The sequence below is a fragment of the Pleurodeles waltl genome, chromosome 1_1 (genome assembly GCF_031143425.1).
Source record: "Pleurodeles waltl isolate 20211129_DDA chromosome 1_1, aPleWal1.hap1.20221129, whole genome shotgun sequence".
In the NCBI taxonomy this organism is placed as follows: domain Eukaryota; kingdom Metazoa; phylum Chordata; class Amphibia; order Caudata; family Salamandridae; genus Pleurodeles; species Pleurodeles waltl.
The window spans coordinates 857,902,937-857,916,304 of record NC_090436.1 but is presented as its reverse complement, the minus strand read 5'-3'; the positions used below and the strand labels follow the sequence as shown (position 1 = coordinate 857,916,304).

Sequence of the window (13,368 nt, the reverse complement as noted above, 5' to 3'; positions counted from 1 at the left end):
CAGTGTCAAGACTGTTTTTCTTTTTGCCCTCACTTTTTCTCGCAGAGTGAGTGAGCTTCAGGTGCTTTCTTCAAAGCCCCATACTTGTCTGTGCACCCTGACAAAGTGGTGTTATGCACTAAGGCTTCCTTCCATCCCAAGGTTTTTACACCTTTTTATGTAGGCCAGTCCATCACCTTGCCTACATTTACGCACCCCCACATCCTTCTCATGAGGAGGAGAGGCTCCACCGTCTGGACCGGAAAAGAGCATTGGCATTCTATCTAAAGCGTACTGAAGATTTCCGGGTGGATGATCAACTTTGTTGGGTATGTGGGTGCGAAGAAAGGGAAGGCATTGCAAAAACATACCATCTCCCGAGGGTTGCTTCTTTGCATCAAGATGTGCTATGCTTTGTCTAAGAAGCAACCCCCTGTGGGCATGCGCTCTCATTCCACCAGAGCATCTGCTGCTTCCACTGTGTTAGCACATGGAGTTCCTGTCCAGGATATCTGCTATGCAGTGACGTGGGCATCCCTCCACATTACTGCCTGGACAGTAAGGTCCGTTGGGATGGCTAATTTGGTTGTTCTGTCTTGCAGGACTTTCTAGTATGATCTTGGTTCGCAGCCCACCTCCCAGGATGGCATTGTTTGGACATCTATTCTAAGGTAAGTAATCTGGAACTAGAAGTCTCTTTCAGATGTACAAATTACTTACCTTTGGTAACAATATATCTGGTAGAGACATATTCTAGTTGCAGGTTCTTTACTGACCCACCCATCCTCCCCGCTTGCGAACTGATTTGTAGGGACCTTAGCTCTGGTGCACCAGTCTCAGTGTTCTTTGCAGGTCTGCGCTTTGGCGTGGAAAGTCGTTAAAAGAAACTGACATCATTGAGCCGAGGCGGCATCTACGTTCTACTCCCAACATCATCATGGCGACAACGACTCTGACGATGCCACCTGTCGCCGCACAAGGGTTTTGCTCGAAGAAAAAGTCTCTGGATCCACACTGACGCCTGGGGAAAAAATCTAAGGTAAGGAATCTTCAACTAGACTGTCTCTACCAGGTATATCGTTACCGAAGGTAAGTAACTTGTACATCAAATAAGTTCTCCTTCTAAGTTACTGAACTCAAAGGTAGACACTCACAGCAGACAACTCAGCAGGCACATTTTTGAAGCACCAGAGTTGGATGCAATGCAGTTAATCATATTCTGGATCCTTTGTTTTTTTTTGCATATAGTGGATGTCTTTCTTTGCCATCACAGAAATACAAATGCTGAGACTGTGCACCCTGTCACAGGGCTTTGTTCCAATGTGATAACGTTTTAGGTGTAAAACGGTTTTATTTGTATTATTGGCAGTGCAGTGTCCACATTGTTACAATATAATGTGGTTCACACTGGCATTGTTTTGGTTAAGCATGTTGTATTTAAACAGAAAAATGAAACTGCGAAAGCCCTTCCTACTAGTAACTCTTTCTCCTCTCCCTACTGCTTTCCATCAAATCATGGCACAAAATAACTTTAACGTTTGTAAGGGAATTCCATTTTCTTTGCCGTCCACATCTGCTTCAGTGCCGACCCTAGCCACCCTGCCAGGTGTGCTGGTCTTTAGTTCTTTATCTTTGAGGGCAAAGTCATTCAAAATCGATTTTCATGGGACAACAGCAAAAGAAGCTACAAAGGGTGACAGAATTCAGTCTTTGTGTATGCTGTTATGTGTCAGCTTCTCCAGGCCCCAGAGTTTATGAAATGAGCACAATGTGGTGGGGGTTGTTTGGCAATGTCTAGTCTTGTGATATCAGAGAGTTGGATGCCCAGGGCCGGTGATCAAGCAATCTTGGTTGGTCCTACCTAATATCTCAGCCATATATTTACCTTATAGCATAACCCTTAGGGACAACCCTTTTATTCACTATAGAGCCTTGGGTAATCACTTATAAAGGGGAAGTGGTTCATTAGAATAATACCATCATAATTTCACAATCTGAACAATGAATGGCCCTATCAAATAGTGAATCTCAAACAAGAAACTGTGGTGAAGAAATTGTTTAATGTAGACTATTCAGTTAGTGAAATAAATATGTGCTCATGATGAAGGAGCTCACACTGTTGAATAAAAGATACATAGTGTGATGGAAAGATAAAGCATGTGTGATTGAAAATGAGTTATTTTTAAGTCCTATTCATTAGAGGTAAGTAGTTACAACACAGACCAATATATTCAATGCAGTTAATATGTTGATTGTCAACAGTGTTTCGACCCACAATATTAGCTAAGTCCTCATCTGGACAAGGGCATACAATAGAAGCTCGAGAAGGCTGTCATGAGAGGATGAATGAGAAAGCTAGTCAGAATAAAACAATCAATAAAGCATAATGCTCTATGTGCAGAGCAACGTACTTTCAATTTAGGCTAGCTTTCGTGATCCCTTATGATAAGATGGAAAATTACATATAATTGTGTAAACCTGTGTGCAGGTACATGTATGAAAAAGTGAGAATACATAATAGCCTACTCACAAAATGGTGACTCGTGCCTGAAATTTGGGACAGAAGAAGAAAAATAAATGTGGATAACGGTTCAAGACAAAATAAACTGAGTGAGAAAGGAAGATATGACAGCAAGAGTAGCCCTACTAGCATTTGCACAACTGGCATATTAGATTGCTCGTGATGAGAGAGGAGTCTGCAAAAATTGAATACTGGACAGGAAGGGGCGAAGGACTGGCGAGCCTGATAAAGACCATGTAATCCGGTCAACAGAAGCTGCTGAAACGCAGACAGGTAAAAAAGCTGCAGACCAGGAAAATAATACTTTGTCCCTTATATTACACTGCAGAAGTCTGTGTGTAACCAGAGAGCCACAGATTTAAGTCTTGGTTTCTGCAGTGGAGAAAAGTGACTTGTGTATTTTTAGTGCTACGAGTTCATAGTCTGTGACAGAAAGCACAGTGAATACGTAATTCATTATTTTAAACTTACATTACAGACAGTATAAGATAGACTGCTACAAACTGCAAAAACATTTAGGATAAAATGGTGCTTCCAAAATAGATTTTAGTGATATCCAGAGTGTACACAGTGCAGTTGTTTTAAATTGCTGTGCCTTCAAGCCCTCAGTTGTAGTAAGCTCAGTATAAACTTAATTATAATTAAAAGCACACACTTCACTCCCCAGTTGTTAACTCTTTGCACTACCGTTCAAAACAAATAAATCTTTGTCATCACAAGGTTTCAAGTGATTACGTCAATTTAAGCCAGTACTGGCTCCAAAGCATCCTTTACATTTGCAGATTAACTCATAGCTTACATTTGCATTTCCTTCAGGAAGGCTTGTTTAGCTGTCTGCTCTGCTTTGGTTTCACCTCACAGGAGATTCAGTGAATGACACTTCTGCTGGGGCATTTAAACTGTCGAAATTAACCGTTCTGGGACGGTGGTCTTTTTGCAAAAAGTAGGGGAACAGTTTTTCATAACTCATAAGTGTGAGCATGTCATGCCTCTCCAATCTCGCCCACTTCGACCTCTATATCGAACTACAGCTGCAAGAGCGATGGTACATGAACAATTGTGAAGGAAATGGAGGAAAAAGAGAAATGAGAATGTTATTCGCCGCAGGAATTAAGTTCCAAAAAAAGACCTATGGAAGATACTGTTCAAACAATCGAATTTAATGAGACAAGTGGTGTCGAAAGAACTAGAAATTATATCTAGAGTTGGAGAGCCCAAATGAGTGTGTTATTCAGCATTAAGGCCAGGAAACACCAACCAAAAAGACCGGAAAAAGAAAGGACATTCATGCACAGCATTACTAAATATAGAGGAAAGTGAATGAAACAAAAACAAAACAAAAACAAATGAGAATAATGAAACAACAGTTAAATAACAAAAACATACAGTAATTATGTATATTAAAAGATATAGGCTAAGAAAGATATAAACATAAGCCATTAAAATAAAACACCAAAGTGGACAAACTCAAGGTAGTCATAGATCAAAGGAATACAATGGTCCAGTCACTGTTGTGGGTACAACACAGCGTGCCCATCGTCCTAAGTATTCAGCCCATTAACAATTGTATTTCAAATTCCAGCATAGTGTCTATGATACAAGCGCAGAGGCTGTTATTTCCACATTTGTAATATTCAGTGATAATCCCTGAGTTTTTGAAGTGGTGGCTGGTTAGTTGGCACATACCAAATGATCTTTGATGTTACAGTTTCTATGAAAAGAAAATAATGGAAGAGTCAATGCAAGGTCTCCCACGCCTAAAATGTTAGAAACTTTCTTAATGCAGCAGGTGACTGTTTGATACTGAACTAAAGGTAGTGACTGTGAAAGCAAGACCTCACTGGGACAGGTTCAAGCCCCGTTCATAGAACGGGATACAAGCAAGCATGTATATCCTCTCTATTGAAGTCTCATTTAGAGAACTTGTGATTCTCAAAAATAGTCAGCTTTGAGTTTACAATTCAGTCTAATGCGGTAAGGATAAGGAGCCACATAGTGATCTAGGATGGAAACTAGATTAGGGCAGCCAAGTAATTCTGTATGTTGGTAATAATTTGTAATCAATCATGAGAGAAATCCAATGTCCGTAGAGACATTACTGCACTGATAATGTGAGTTTCAAATCCTACCAGGGCTGAACATCCTTGCTGTTTTTTTCCTAACCTTTTATAGAACTCATCAACTTCTTCTTTATTACCATCCCAAATAATAAAAATATTGTCAATTAAGCACTCACAAACACTTAAGAACCTTACGAAAGGTTTAAGGAGTAATAAGATCAGTGTACGTTCAAGATGGTCAGCAAAAAGAACTGTAAGGTTAGGGGTGCATACTGCTCCCATCGATGTCCCCTTAGATTCTAGATAATACTGTTATTCTGAACAAGCTATAGTTTTTGGCTATAGCTAGACATAGTAATTAGATAATTAAACGTGTCACGACCTTTACTAGAGAAAGCCATGATTGCAGTTTCTTATCAATAAATACAATATTTGCTTCCAGTGGTATATTTATACAAGGGGACTCTGTATCCATTGTTCAAGTTCTTCTGTGCATTGATAAAAAGACAGCTCTTCGGAGATATTAATTGAATGCATGTTGTCTTTTATGTACTGTTCTATAAAGGGAACCAAGTCCTTTATGACAAATTCTGTACCTTTGGTTCTTCATCTTTTGGTGTCTGTGGACCTGCACTAAATCATTAATGCAATCTGGGGAACCCCTCTGAATCGTTAATGGAATCCTGGGAACCCCTAACATAGTCATAATTGGAATCTTGGGACCCTCAGTGAGTCATTATTTGTTTCTGGAGACCCTAGATGTAGCTATTGATTTGAACCATGAAAGATACACAATCGCACAGAAACAAGATTAAAACAGATGCACAATTGATGAATGGATGGATCTGTTCTAAATTCAGTTGTGATTACACATCATTCATACTATGTACTCTGTTTGATGCATTTGCACTGCTCCCACAAACCAGTCTGAGGATACCATCTTAATGTTTAACCTTCAATTTCACCTTCCTTCACATATACAGAACGTTTTAGAAATTTCTATTTTGATTTCTTCTTTATTCACATACTTTGTTATTGTGTTAATATTACTTAATTTCCTAAGACGTGACAGGCCCCTGGAGTAGCTGTTGCGGACCCCCAGGAATCCCCGCCCCCACAGGTCTATACACTTGCCCATGGGTTCATGAAATGAACCACATTCCAAATCAAAAATGATGTACCATTCAGTGTTCTGATGATGATGTTTTTATAGTATTATTCTAATTAACCATTGCTCCTTTGTAACTTAAAGCATAACCCATCACTTCTTTAATAGTGCCCAATATTCTGCCCCAAAATAATTAGTTTTCCAAGCAGGCCTGCTTCTTGTAAAAAATTAGCTGTTTACATCAACATCTCCAATATTTAATGAGCATTTAAAAAAAATAATTAGCAGTGATCCATAGTCCTGCAATTAATCATCCACTGTTGTATTCTACTCATCTTGCGTAACTTGTTTTCCGATATTTACTTTCCATTGTGATTGGTAGCATCACTTTAACCCTGTGTCATGGCATTGATTTCTCTGTACAGGGCAGATATTGTGGCTTTACTGCCTGAAAAACTTTGATAAAGGTTTTCCATGTGTCGTCTGCATGGGTGGCTCTTCTATGTTTGGGATGTAGTAAACATCCCCTTTCTTCCCTTTTCAAATAGTTTAAGTTTCTCTTTGCCTTCTAAAATGGACTTTGTGGGTCCTTATCTGAACATATCTAATAGTACTCTACAATTCTCACCTCAGATTCTGGAAACCAATTTGTGTAAACCATTTAATGTGCACTCAACGAGAGAACTTAAGGTTGAAGTACAAATGAGTGTGCATTGAGCAATAAATCAATGAGACATCACTGTTTGGTTCCACATGTCCAACACTGCCTTTGTGACCTTCCTAATGTTAAGGTTGTATGGTCTGTCCTTTTTTGGGCAGCCATAGTATATCCTACAGAGCAGTCTAGTGACCTTGATCCATATATACCGATTTTCTTTCCAGATTCCCTTCTGGTCCATTCTCTCAATGTATTCTAGTGGGCTGTTTGGTACCATTTTAATATGTTTTGACTATTTAATCCACCCTTGAATTTTAGATGTCTCAACTCTAATGGCATATTTAACTATCTTGCTTTGCAAGACTTCTTGTTATTGGCTTTTTTAAGCACATTTTTCTGGCTCCGAAAGAATTGTATATCGTTTTCTCCATTATCCTGGATAATTTCCTCCAGCATCCTTGACCAAAGGTATTAAAAGAGAATATGCAATAGATTGGTTAAGTGACCATCCTGGTAACTGATTTCTGTCCTTGGTGAAAAGGGGTTCAGCTTTAAACTCATCAATATTATTTTCCCCCATTTTTAACAACAAGAAAGTTTATTTTAGGTATGTAGCAGAAGACTGGTCCTGGTACAGGGACACATCTCTGTCCAAATAGTGAATGTCACTTTGACCTCTAGACTTTTATGCCTCTAATTTAACGGGTAAATATGTTTTGACGAGTACAAATCTTTTGAATCTGATAGAGAGTATAGCTGCAGAGTCCTTACCTTAGAATTACCCTCAGGCATCAGACTGGATCTAGAAGTTTTCAAACAGTACCTCTTTGCGACGGTATGTGGTGGCGCCGAGCTCCGCATTGGCTCCATGGAAAGTGACTCAGGCAGTGTCTATATAGGTGCCACCTTGACGAGCTGACGTCAGTTCTTTTCCTTTTGACTGGCTTTTTTTAATATGTTTTCTCAACTGCATTTGAGAAAAAATCCTTTCTCCTGGTGTAACAGGGCTGTCTCCCAAGAAACTGGCTGGTTTGAAACAAAGTGATGCCTGTCACAGACAGATGACTTTGGCATACCTCAACTTGGTCTGTCTCTGGTGCCTCAACAAAAACCATGACTCAAGGCCTGCCAGGATTGCTGCGCCAAGCACCTGTAGGTACTGAGGGAGCGATACCTCAAGCTCTGCGCCGCCCAATGTTGGATGGCCTCTTGACAATCAAGATTCCGGTTGCGTCAAAGGTCTCAGCACCGCTTGCAGAGCAGAACCTGACTGGCATCATCCCAGTCAGTCATCGTCAGGTTAGTCACACAAGAAAAAGACATTCATCCAGATGTTTGGATAAGATGAGGGAGAATTCGCACTCCGGGCCCCACTCCTCCACGGAGTATCAACCAGAATCTGTTCTGTTCTGCCCTGATTTTTGCTGGAGCGACCCCACCCAACTGTGTGAGTTCTGTGAGACCATGCAGCTCATTTGTGAGCGGTCCAAATCCTCTGGAGCGCTCTAGGGTCCTATGAGCTCGGGAGGTGCACCTACTGGATTCAAGTTGGCAGTACACTGCATCAGTTGGTCCTCATAGATCCGTGCTAGATCTGGAGCAGGGCCAGCAGCGAAACCGAGACCTTCTCTGGTGCCCTCTTCCACGCCAATGCCCCTGGTACAGTCAATACCATCCCCATCGTCCTCGACTTCCACACGGAGAAGGTTCAGCTTCATATAATGCCAGGTTCAGTGCTGTCCGGTGCCATGGCTTCTGGGTCGGAGCCTTGGCTTTTTGTCTTTGACAGGCCTTGTACAAAAGATGAATTGGATGAGTATGATGACCCTAGTAATTATCGCCACATATTAAAGGATATCGAGCACACCTGATATAAGAATCTGGCGGATGCCAGTGGGTTAGACACCTCACCGGACACTGGCCATCCCCTCCTATTGTGACTACAAAGGAAAGGGCCTCTTTTGTTATGGTGGTGCAGAGCTCAGCTTAGGTCTTGGTCCTTCAGATGCTCTCGGTGGGCATCTTTACGTCCCCCTCCAAACCCTTGCTCCCTTTCAATGAAGCCCTCACTGACGTCCTTGGGGCCGGGTCCAAGCCCTGTACACACGCTCCTGTGCACAGGACTATTGTCCACTGCCACAGTCCCGCTTCAGTGGACCCCAGTTTCTTCACCTACCACCCTCACTTTGGCGAGCTTGGTGATCCAGGCCTCCACTTCCAGAATTAACCCCTGTGCGTTCCTTCATTCCACCTAATAGGGAATCCAAGAGGCTGGATATCTCTGGCAAGAGAATATTCTCTTCAGACAGCCGAGCACTGTGGTCCTTGAACACCTCGTGCCTCTTTGGTTGTTACTCCCACATGATCTGGGACTTGGTTGCACAGGTGGTGCCAGTGATCATGGAGGAGGCCTGAGCCGTGCTCTCTAAGGTTATTGCCGACAGGAGAGATGCCGCAAAGTTTGTTCATACGTTGTGGTCTGGACATGGTTGACTCACTTGGCAGAGCCATTTCTTCGTCACCTGGCAGAGGTCTGCTGGCTTCTCCGGGGATGTCCAAGCATCGCTTATGGACATATCCTTTGATGGCTCTCGTCTCTTCAGGGAGAAGGTGGACTTAGCACTATAACTTGTTAAGGATTCTAGGGCCTCTATCCTCTGTCTGCCTTTCGCCCCTTTAATGAGCACGGAAGGGGTTTCCAACTGCGTAAAGACCTTTCTAGCCATTACGGCCAGCAAGCTTCCAGAGACCAAATGGGACAGGTTGCCATAGGCTGGGCCCATGCACCACTTCCCTAGCAGGCGCAGCCTCCTAACTCCTTTAGTTTGCCCTCCTGCCAACAGGAGCATCCATGGGTGGTCAGGATACACCATCAACTGCCGCAGTTTCAAAGGTGGTTCCTGCTCGGAGAGGCTTTTTGTCTCGAGTGGCGCTCCGGCTTCCTTTATGCCTTTCCACCAGTACCACCCCAGCTCAGAGTTCTTAATAAGGATGATAAGGATCAACCCAACTCATTCTTGTGGCTCCAGATTGGTCACGGAGAGCCTGGTATACCGAGCTGTTGAGCATGAGCATGAATCCTCAGTTCATGATGCCTCTTCGGGAGGATCTTCTGTCTCATCAACGGCATCCAAACCTGCATACTCTTCTCCTTTATGCATAGAGATTGAGCAGCGGCAGTTTACATCCTTCAACCTTCCTTACAAAGCCGATGATGTTATTCTGGCAGTCAATATATGCCTCCTGCTACGAGAGATTTGTGGCATGGTATGTATCAAAAAGCATTAATCCTTCTATATGGCCAGCTTTCCCAGGTATTATTACTTGTTCTTCCTTCTGGTTCATTAGGGTTCCGCTGTGGGCACAGTTACGGTCTATCTTTCAGCCATTTCTGCGATTTTTCGGTTTTACGTCTCCTGATTCCATACACAGATAGGATTCTGACAAGATTCAAAATGCACCAGCAGCAGCGTACTAAATGCACTGTTTTTAAATGTTGCTTGGCAGTGCCCAGTAATACAAAAGTAATAGTCTGATGCGCAAGGGATAAGCTCTGGCATCAATGGCTATCAAATTCAGTTTTCCCTGATGGTAACCGTCATAGGCTATGTAAAAGACATTCTGTCCTCACACAGAAAGCTAACTGTGTTGGCCCAGTTGTTGACACAGCGAAGAATTGCACTTCACCGGGGCGAAAGGGGGTTGAAAGTCGGAGACTGGCTTTGCAATGTGACATATTGTCACAAACATTTGGATGCATACTGGGAACTTACACCCACTCAATGTAGACCAGAGGACATATGAAAGGGGATCACATGATGAAATAGACTTAAACGACATGTGGATGGACGTCATATAACAGAAATATGTACTGCTCTCTGCTGTAATTTTGAGGAGAGTTTTTTTTTGTTTGTAATTGCATTGTTACAAAATTCAAAAAAGGGACTTTTTATCTTCAGTTGTTGTAAGTCGAGTTTTATTATTCTGGATTGTACCTATATCTGCATCCCACACAAATGACCTCCCCCGGCTCTCACTTAAAAAATATTCCCTAGCATTTGTCTTGCTTGGCACTTACTTTAGTTCTGGATTAGGAAGTACTCTAAAGTTATACGGGAAATTCTAATATGGGCATAATCCTCCTGCAAGCTTTTCAGTCACTTTTCAAGATTATCCATGTCTATCATAAGTGTACCCATAATCGCTTTCTCCTGTTAAAGATCCATCATGTGTATTCCTGCGATTCCCAAACAGTTATATTCTATTTTAGAGAGCTGACTTTCCCTCCGAGAAATCCAAAAAATCTGTCTGCAATGTTGCCCACCCATGTTGATAAATATAGACCTTCAAAATTGGAGCATTTATTAATAAGGTGCTATAAAACGAGAAATTTCTGGGCACAATCCAACCCAACTATGTGTTACAATAGCTATAGGTCTGTAAATATAATCATGTAAAATTGAAATTCAGTGAAAGAGCACATTATGGAGTGCCCAGTAATAATTATATTGTTAGTCACTAGGGTGCACAAAACACCAACTATGTCACTGTGTGCAATACATCTTACCCTAGGGAGATCTACATTAATAGAAACGTTAACATTTCTGGCCGGTTTTATAGCAGAATCAGTAAATCCCCTGATACTTTACCATGATCAGCTAACAGAGTTTAGAGTGATCGATATTAGTTTTTTTCAACCCTATTGAAAAGCTCCACAGAGTCTAAAATCTCCTTTTGAAATTTAAAACACATGGATTAGACTTTCTTATGAGCACTTGCCATGAACAAGTCAAAAACGATAAGTATTGGCACTTCATACCCCACTTTTGGAAAAGGTTGACTGTTCCAAGACAGAAAGAGGTTTCATGGACCTTAGTATCATTAACCTAATGACTTTTTCTAAAAATTGTATTATTCACTTATCTTTAGCACAGTTGTATATACCTTTGATATTCCAGCGAAGAAAAGTTTGAAGTGCACCTAAATGGTTATACATTCCAATCATTCTTGAAGGCCCAAGTTATGGTAGCCAGATATCTAACAGATTTATAAAGCTCTTATGTGTACAGTGCTGCAGATTGTGATAGATTTCCTCCCAGCGTCCCTCAAGTGCCATCTTCCCACAATTCACCCCACAGGAATACCCCAGCTGCTGGTGACTACTGAAGTTCATTAGCATCGAAAACTCAAACCGAAAGTTAATACTGTAAATACCTATAGTTTATCACAAAACACTGTGATAGAGAGGGTTACCTAGTATGAGGTCTTCTGTTTATCACCACATCCACCAACCTAACTTCAAGCTCCCAAATGGGCTTATAAAATGGGGACCCTTGCAATTATATGTTTGAAGCCGAACCCCCCCGGCAAAATGAGGCATGTGACCTAGTTCTAAAGAAAGAGCTCTCAGAATGACGTATAAAGTGTAACGTATGTACGTACATGCAGAACATATTATTATTAAGATATATATTAATTCATTAGAGGCTTAAAAATCTAGTTAAGAAGATAAATGTTGGTTAATAGTGTCTCCTAATCACCAGTAAATATGATCCCTGTGTTCTGATACGTCTAGAGTTTTACTTCTTACCAGATGTGAAATTACTCAGTTGAGGTTGAATTGACAATGTAGGCATTCGAATTTGACTGCTGGACATGCATGCATGCATGTGTGCGTGTGTGATGTGCAATACAAATCTAACTTTTCAAGTTAATCTTCAGTAAGATCTTGCTCTTTGAGCACACTCAATTCTTCTAATTTTCATACTTTATAATTGCTATGTTTGCAGAATGTGATGGCTTGCAAAATAAATGTTTAATATGTTTTTATTTTTCCTGTCTCTGCAGATGCACTTATTTCTGCCATACGCTCTGACATTGAAGAGGCCAAGAATCAACTGGATTTGCCAGAATTCGTAAAACTCAAAGACCAGTTCTTCAACAACAATAAAAACAATATAATGAACGGTCATTGATATGCCTTCCCTCCAGCCTTTTCCATATCCTAATTTTTCTTTTCGTGAATATTTTTGTCAGGAATCAATTGCTGCAACCACTATAAAGGTTATATATCAGTTTGTTCTGTACTATAATACTTCACAGACAAGTATTGCACTAGAGTTAGGAAGCATTGCATTGAAAACTGATGTGTTCCAGTGCACCAGGTTTTCCCATACTTTCTACTCCTTAACTTAATTTGAAGAATTTCAGATTGTAAATGCCATAATGTTTTTTACAGAAAACGTAAGATGTGATAAGATGAATGTAGACATATTTATTGTAAGTTCAGTTGAAGCAGACGTTTATAACTTTAAGAAATGTGTCACAAAATATTATGTGATCTCAGATGGATTGTAGTTATTATAAGCAAAAATGGTGACTGCTGTTTCATTAAAATTATTACACTTATACAAATATATTTTAGGTAGCGGTCTTGAACACTTATTAAGCACACACTGCTTGCTACCGTTTCTAAGTGCTCAATTCTTTTCGCAGAAATGTATGACCATAACAAAAGTACATTTTGAACATCAGGCACACCTCATCTTCCCCTGTACCCATAAGCGGCACAGTGCAACTATCCTAAAAACCTAGTTTTTATAGCGGTTCAGCGACCTCAATCTGTAGCCATTGCCTGTCCCTTTTTTACGACTCAATTTCGTGCCATGTTGACAAGGTTTTACTCTTAATGTGACAGCACACACATGTTATGGTATGACAGTATTGCAGAGCCTGTACAGTGAACAGGTGCCCATACTTGATGATCGCTCTTGATTGTTTTTCAGAAGGCCTTATTTTGTTCTAGCTCCCAGTGACCTCTGTCGTGGTGATGGGATTGTTTGAAAATTATTAAATGTGGTATGGCGGGGGTGATTTCTGAAGGTGTGGGGGTTGTAATGTGCTGAACCATTTATTAATATCTTATGACATACTGTTCGAAGCAATGCATCTTTATCCCGTCTATTTAGGCCTGCTAGATGTTTATATTTTTTTATGCCAGGTATTTCCACACTTTTCTCCTTAAGAGAAAAAGACCCTTTGT

General features: G+C 40.9%; 1 protein-coding gene across 1 annotated transcript in view; it reads left to right on the top strand.

Moving 5' to 3' along the window:
- Positions 1-12,742, top strand: part of RFK (riboflavin kinase) — a 149,679-nt gene extending 136,937 nt beyond the window's left edge. The window contains exon 4 of the mRNA XM_069229390.1: positions 12,174-12,742. Within this exon, the coding sequence (XP_069085491.1) occupies positions 12,174-12,301 (128 nt within the window). The 3' untranslated portion in view covers positions 12,302-12,742. The remainder of the gene's footprint in view (positions 1-12,173) is intronic.
- Positions 12,743-13,368: the final 626 nt, after the last annotated feature.